This window comes from Plectropomus leopardus, chromosome 20, assembly GCF_008729295.1.
Source record: "Plectropomus leopardus isolate mb chromosome 20, YSFRI_Pleo_2.0, whole genome shotgun sequence".
Taxonomy (NCBI): Eukaryota; Metazoa; Chordata; class Actinopteri; order Perciformes; family Serranidae; genus Plectropomus; species Plectropomus leopardus.
The window spans coordinates 18,452,084-18,459,812 of record NC_056482.1 but is presented as its reverse complement, the minus strand read 5'-3'; the positions used below and the strand labels follow the sequence as shown (position 1 = coordinate 18,459,812).

General features: G+C 40.1%; 1 protein-coding gene across 1 annotated transcript; it reads left to right on the top strand.

The window, feature by feature from the left end:
* Window positions 1-905: 905 nt before the first annotated feature.
* Window positions 906-4,155, top strand: LOC121959439 (T-box-containing protein TBX6L-like). Its single transcript, XM_042508709.1, has 9 exons — window positions 906-921; window positions 1,250-1,397; window positions 1,621-1,723; window positions 2,337-2,501; window positions 2,585-2,731; window positions 2,839-2,915; window positions 3,431-3,504; window positions 3,648-3,861; window positions 3,960-4,155. The coding sequence occupies exons 1-9, from the start codon at window positions 906-908 to the stop codon at window positions 4,153-4,155; spliced, it is 1,140 nt and encodes a 379-aa protein (XP_042364643.1).
* The last annotated feature ends 3,574 nt before the right edge of the window (window positions 4,156-7,729 follow it).

Here is a 7,729-nt window from a genome sequence, read left to right as displayed (position 1 = left end):
GGAGGTAGTAGGTAGGTTGGTGGAGGGGCTGCAGGGGGGGCGGGCCAAATGGCCTCATAGGATAAGTAGCATTGTCAAGGCTACACCCCAACTCCAATCACCTCTGTAATCCCTCGATTTGTTCTCAATACACAACCAGAGCTGCCAGGAAAGGGCCTGTTGTCTGCTCTTTCATCCCCCCAGGGGACTTTGAAATTCTGCTCACTGTCCTTCAACTTGGACTGAAGAGGAATAAATCTTTAATGCATTTCAGGCTGAGTTCATACACAGTGTGTGCGTGAGCACTGCTGGATTCGTCATGATCGGGTCTCGGGCAGATTATTATGTTTTTTGAAAAGTATGTACAAAAACCATTGTTGTTGTTTTTAGTCCCTAAAAGTCTGTTCAAAGATCTCTATGAACAACAACAAGGCCAAACTGAGTAAGTCAAACTAATCAAGAAAGGATACACTAAGGTATTACATATGTTTATGTTACTGTTTAGTTGATTATGGTTCAAGTCTCTTTAAAAATAGTTTTGGTATAAAACTAAAAATCACTTTTCTGGCAAAAGTTGTCTCTCTTTGATGAAGACATACCTATATATAAAGAGTGGCATTCACTCCAACATACCAGTCATATAATGTCTCATTTGTCATTACAGAAAAGGGCACAAACAACAATTACACATTCCCATAGCATAGCAAATGAACAGCATCAGGTTATATTCTCACCTGGCCCCTAAATCTGCTCCAGCCACACCCCCCTTGGCTGTTGAGACCCCACCCTCTCTGTGATGACCAATCAAGTTCAAGTCTCAGACTTGTCAAGGATAGAGACCCCTGACTACAGTGTTAGAACATCTGAAAGCAGCACTTAGTCTCAAGACTGCTGCACTGGTGATCGTAACAGTAGGGCACAGTAATATGCATCACATCTCTGGTAAGTTTTGGATCTAACTAATGTGCAATGCACGCATGTGCAATGTGACACCCTACTGTTGTTTTTTTTTGTTTTGTTTTGTATTGTTTTGTTTGGGTTTTTTTTTTTCATTTTGGGATGTAAGTAAATGGTCACAAAGTAAGATGCATTGCATTTCTTCATACATATTTGACTTATTTGAAGAGAAATTGAGTTGAACTTGTACAAAACTATCCTGTCCTGCAAATTGATGTCTCAACATCTGCATGCTTTGTCCAGCTGCAATAAACCAGTCATGTTGTGTATATGTCTGATGTTAGAGCTCCTTTCTCCTGTATTTTCTCCACAGACTCCAAATCAAATCTGAGCATGCCCCGGTTCCCTCCAGCAGCTGACTCATACCAGCAGGGCTGCATCAGGATGACCCTGGAGAATGCTGATCTCTGGAAGTCCTTTCACAGCATCGGAACAGAGATGATTATAACAAAGCATGGAAGGTAACAAAACTGGCCACAAAATGAAGACTCTCTGCTTTTGGAAAATACAGAATTGTTTTGAACCATTAATCTCATGGAACACAACCAACAAGATATTGCCTATGCTAAGGTTGCTGAGCAGGATCTGCAACATTATGTTTCAAGGATCACAGGATATCATCATTTTCAGAAACATCTGAAACCATTCAGTACCACATGTTATGATTTTTTGTATTTGTTTCAGGAGAATGTTTCCACACTGCAGCATCAGTCTATATGGCCTCCAACCTTTTGCCAATTACATCGTCATGATGGATATGGTTCCTGTAGACAGCTTCAAATACAAGGTAAATGCATATGCAACACATACACTGTAGGCATTGTTTTTGGCTACATTTAGGGTTTAAAACCAACAGACTGCAGTATGTAAAACATAGCAGTCTGCAGCCAGACTCTGGTCTGCCCACACTGGGCCGTTCACTGCTGAATATCAAAGCCTTTCATTGCTTCCTGTTTGTGCACTCTCTGTTGGAGGCCCAATCAATTAGCATCCCTCCCTATTCACAATTGGTGAATGAGGAGCAGTCAGCCATCCATACATTCAACGGCTCCTTACATCCACTGCTGTGGCCCATTTGGTCACAGATATTGCTTTTAGCACACACTTGGTGTAGAGTACTGTAGAGCACTTTTTTGCCTTTTGGTTGCTGGTGAACTTTTGCTTTCAAAATAGTTAAACTGACCCAAAATCTCTCTGTACATTGTAATGCAAAACCTTGCAATAAATTCTGCCCCCTAAGACGTTTTATGCACCACAGCTTTCTTGTCTAGCATCCGTCATTATGAGTTGGGAGAAAAAAAAAGATATTTTATGCTTCATGAAGACTTCTAATTAATCAGACATGTCCTCAGGTCTCACACTTGGTAACCTGCCTCCCTCCCTCCCCCATTTCTCTGTAGTGGAAAAAGGAGCAGTGGGAGGTCGCTGGGAAGGCTGAGCCCCAGCCCCCGTGTCGGACATACATGCACCCAGACTCCCCTGCTCCAGGAAGTCACTGGATGAAGCAGTCGTTGTCCTTTCTCAAGATGAAGCTCACCAACAACACCTTGGACCAGCACGGCCATGTAAGAAACCACCATACACACAGAGTCAAAAGGATTATGCGATACTATGTTTTATTTACTCAGTGTGTCACTCTGCTCTTCAGATCATCCTACACTCTATGCATCGCTACTACCCCAGGTTTCATGTCACCCAAGCAGACAGTCCTTACACTGTCCGCTGGGGCCCATTTCAAACCTTTTCCTTCCCAGAGACGACCTTCACTGCAGTGACCGCTTACCAAAATCCAAAGGTATGAACTCGAACAACATTACAAAACTTTAACTGAAAATAAATTTGATAGTACATCTGTTTGGTTTAAAACAAAACACCCTGCACCAATCATTTCCTGTTTTTAAGATCACCAAACTGAAGATTGACCACAACCCCTTCGCTAAGGGATTCAGGGAGGGAGGCACCCATTCCCACAGCAAAAGGTAAAAAAAACAATAATATGAAATGACTTTTTTTTGTAATAGTCTTCTCGAAATAAATGAAAGACAGACATTAATAATTAAACAATGTAGCTAAAACATCTTCTATGTTGAGCTTTTTGTTATGGTTTAAGGCCAATATAACATTAATATTGAAAACTTAAATCAGAGCACGCAGATAAATGCAATACAAATGTTTAAAGGGACAGTTCACAACAAAACCAAAATATATTTTCCTCTTACCTATAGTGCTACTTATAAGTCTTATTTGTCTTTGTGTGAGTTGCAGAGAGATATCAGCCATAGAGATGTCTGTTTCCTCTTAAATATAATGGAACTAGATGGCTCTTGGCTTGTTGTGCTCAATGAGCCAAAACATACAAATAAAAAATAAATTTAAAAAAAACAAACTCAACAGCGATGTTCCAGAAATCATGATGATGTTACTCAAGATAAAAGTCACATTTTTAATTAGTGGGGTAAACGTTCCCTTTAAATGCTTATTTATTTTTCTTTAGGTGTCGCTCAGACAGAAGCCCTCCTTCAAAAAGAGCCACACTGGAGAAGAAATCTGTTTGCACAAGTCCTACAGGTAAGATTTTATAATAATTGGGTTCAACTTTTCACTCTTGCAGCTTGTTTGAAATCATACTATAACAACAACTAAAATCCTGGTGATGTGAGATGGTATTCTTTGAAATTAATGCCCTATTAAACATTGTATTTCCCTCTCAGGCCTGCAGAGGATGCCCTCCACCTCTCAGTCAGCAGAGGAGGGGAGGGATCAGGCTTCCACACAGCAGCTACTGAAAGGGGGTGACCTTTCAGCCTGGGCTGTGGAGCAAGACCCATCTGAGAGTCTTCATGCTGAGCCCCTGGAGCTGCAGGAGTATGACTACAGCTGTGAGGAACAGATGGTGCCTGCATCCATGCCATACCAGCCCTACAGGTATGATTTGAGATGCCCAGGCTGAGATCAAAACCAGTGACCCTTGGAAGAACAGAAAAATAAAATTTAACTGCCATGTTACTCTTTCATGTCTCCAGATCGCTAGAGTACACCAGATATTCGCTGCCTTCCAATGAAGTAGATGTAACACACACCGTTGTCCACCCTCCACCTCATCCACTTACTACAGCTGAACACAACCCACAACAACATGGCTTCTACCATCATCCTCACCACCACAGCCACACAGCAGACTGGAGCCAATACCCACTCTTCTCCTACTCCTGCTGGTGAACTTTGACTCTTTGCTATAGTGACATCATTAATGGAGGCTAAAACCACTAAAGCCTTTACGGAATGGTGTTATTCTAAGTGGACCAGCAGGCCACTCCAGTTTGTGTTAAAAGTATATAATTGTGTATAAAATCCCATATATTTCTGAGAGCTCAAACATGCAGGGTCACTTTAATTTTTGTCGGATTCACTGGACAGAAATAATTTTCATCTGAAATGGACACATGACCTCTCTGTCTTTTTATATTCCTGAACACATGCAAGTTCAGTCTGAGCCTGTGCGGTTCTCTTGTGTTAAAATAGACACAATATGTGTTTTGACAGGCAGTATATTCAGTGTATTGTGCTATTTATATTCATCTGGGAAATAACAGTGAAATTTAATCTGCAGGTGTTATGAAAAGATATCCTTCCATACTGGAATAGACATATAATAAGACTGTTATGGTACCACATTGAGTTATCAAATTATTTTTTTTTTTTGAAAAGCCACAAAAGGTTTTTCTCCTATGTTGATTTTGTACTCAGCTAACACTGACAACTGGAACTGCTTAAAAGACAATATTGTACAAAAGTGACTAATGTAATGCATAAAAAGACATACTTTAACTTGGCACCAAATTGTGTGAAAAATACATAATTTTTTATTCATATCAAATGTAATGTTGTGTTAGACTTGATATCTAATAAATTGTATTGGTCTTTAGAAGCTGAGAAAAGTTTTGTCACAATAAATGGAGCTGAACAACAATGGGTAGTCCTGTGTGACATTCAGGGACGCTTTTAGGTATTGGGATTAGAATTGAGGATGCATAGCTAATCTGATTCTTAATGGGTTGGGCTCTGCTAAATACAATTGATCCAAATCTACAAACAAGCCACATTAGCAGCTCTGTGAGGCTGTATTGAGACACAGCAGTGCTTTGGGCAAAATGCATTAAAGTGCGTATATGCTCACAGTGACAATACTGTCATGCTTTTGTTATGTGGTATGTTTACTGTGTTCACTATTTTGGTTTTGCACATGCAAACGTTTGCTAATTAGCATTTAACACAAGGTACGGTAGAGGCATAGGGGATTTCAGTAGGTCAAGAACCAAAGCATTGAATACATGTAAAAATTTGACCTAACAATAGGGCTCTGATCTCCAGCCTTACTAGAATTCATCCTGAGAGGAACATGAATGTCTGTGCCAAATGTAATGGCAATCCTTGTTAAGATATTTGACGCAAAACCAACCTCATGGTGGCATTATAAAAAAGTCAATAGAGTGGGGTATATTTTCTGCAAACCAAAAGATGCCCATGCATCTCCCATAAGATGCTGAAATATTCCACTAAGTTTCTTATGGAGCTAGAGGAAAAACTTGAGGGATCACAGGTTCATCCTCTAGGGACCATGCAAAATTCCATGTTCATACATCCATATAAAAAAATGTCCTAGAAAAGCTATACTACAAATAGCTGAGTTCTGCTATTAAATGTCACTAGAACACCATTTATTTCTTCAACAGATGTATCGGATTCTTTCTCGCACAAACACTGCACAAGTGAAAAACATATTTAGGGTCAAGAAAGTGCACACGAACAGTGGAGTCAATGAGAGACTGTTCAAGAGCAGCCCGTCTGACCTGATAAAATAATGACAGACAGCTAGTGTGGAATTACCATCATAGTCTTGGCATGGTCTCCCCAGCAGAAGGCAGGAACGTCTGTGCTGTAAATGTTTTACGAGACAGAGAAAGAGAGAGCGAGAGAGAGAAAAGCCATATCTGGGACATTTATACAGCTTCAGGGAGCAGACACTGCAAAGGAATTTTCTAGAGCACATCACTTACTCTTTTAATATTCCTGTATAAAGAGAGACAAAACAGTGATTGGTACCAAACCTGGAAACATATGGTTTCATTCCCTGTGTCTCTAAAAGGATGGATGAGCATTAGTGCTGTGAAGAAGTTTTAATATGTGACATTCCGATTACAGGATAGCTGATTTAACCTCCAGGTCTTCCTGAGGTAGGCTCGGTCATCTGGGTCACCGGCGTAGTCTATCCCAGATTCCTCTCACCTCACTATAAAATGAATGAGAGAACACAGATGGGGTCAGTTAGTATGCACAAGATGCAATTCAAGGGCAAACAGTCATTTAGTCAAGAGTCAACTAATGTTGTCTTATTTGAAGGGGTTTTCTGCTAGCAGAGTACATGTTGTGACTGATGGTGATGTTTTGCAGTCACAAAGACAAAATAAATTCATCATAAACTATCCAGTCTATTGTATAGTATTTTAATTATCTTGAAGAAGGAAGGATTAAGGATTAAACAGCACAACCTTTGGTCAGTAGTCTCAATGGGATGTGAGGATTCTTAAAATAACATTTCTATAGATGTGAAGCTCTGACAATGGGTTGTCTGACTGATCTGCACTGAGAACTGTCATGATGGTTTTGATTTATTGATGTAGTTTGAGGGTAACAGATTCGCTCAGTGTATTTACATACAGCAGCAAAATTATATAATGCTGATACACATTAGATAGCATGTAAATGAAGGCTGAACCATGAGCAGAAATCACAGATCGCCTATATAATATTTGAAAAGTTTACATTGTCCATCAATACAGTAACTGGAGACTGTAAACAGACTGATAAACGGATATAGTAAGATCTGAATGAATAGGAATCCAATCTAAAAATATGTTAGTGCTTCTGTGACTTCCTGTACAGACTGAAGGCTACTGGAAAAGTCAAAAATATGTCCGTCTTGATCGCATCTTTTCGTCACCGCCTCCCGCTGCGGCCGCCTGCCCTGTCCACGCGAGGCGCAGTTCAGCTCGAACGAAAGCGTTGAGTGCAAGCATCGCGAGAGTCGGGAACTGGAGGCGAGATTCAACATGGCGGCGCCCAGTTACTGTGAGAACACAACAAATACGTGAAATTAAAAGTTCAAAATAAGAAATTAAAAAGGCATTCTGATTCAGACTGCATCCCCCATCCACCCGCCACCACCAACCCGGAACAGCACATCAGCACAGTAGAGGATATAACCGAACGCAAAGCTTTTATCGGCCGCTATTACAACCCATTAGCATGGACCCGGACTCAGCTAACCCAAACAAACGACAAAAGACTCTTCAGCGGACACCGACGATCTACAAACCACTGAAATCTAGGTAATTATACTAGCAAGCATTAATAAGAAGCTGGACTTGCTAGTGTCACTTCACGATGAAATCAAAGACATCCAGAATAGCCCAGACGTCTCTCCCCAAAACATCGTTTCACTACAAAAATCAAATCAGGACTTAAAAACCTCCGTAAAAACACTCAACGAACAAAACCACGCCGTTACAAAAGAAAAACATATGAAAGATTATGCTGGATTTACGATCGTCATCATCAGTTCATTAACCCCCCCTTAACTAAAAAACAAAAAGAAACAAGTGAGAATTTTGTTTGTTTTCTGTATAATACAAATGTTATTATGCAATTATCCGCTTGAAATGAAAAATCAAATAAACAAGGAAACAAAAATAACAAATCAAATACGTTGCGCTTTACTTGTATTTATTCATTT

Bases quoted from the DNA above. Each gene is read 5' to 3' on its own strand.
- LOC121959439 (XM_042508709.1), top strand. The intron at 1,724-2,336 runs GTAAATGCATAT...ATTTCTCTGTAG, and splicing joins TAGACAGCTTCAAATACAAG to TGGAAAAAGGAGCAGTGGGA. The intron at 2,916-3,430 runs GTAAAAAAAACA...ATTTTTCTTTAG, and splicing joins ACCCATTCCCACAGCAAAAG to GTGTCGCTCAGACAGAAGCC.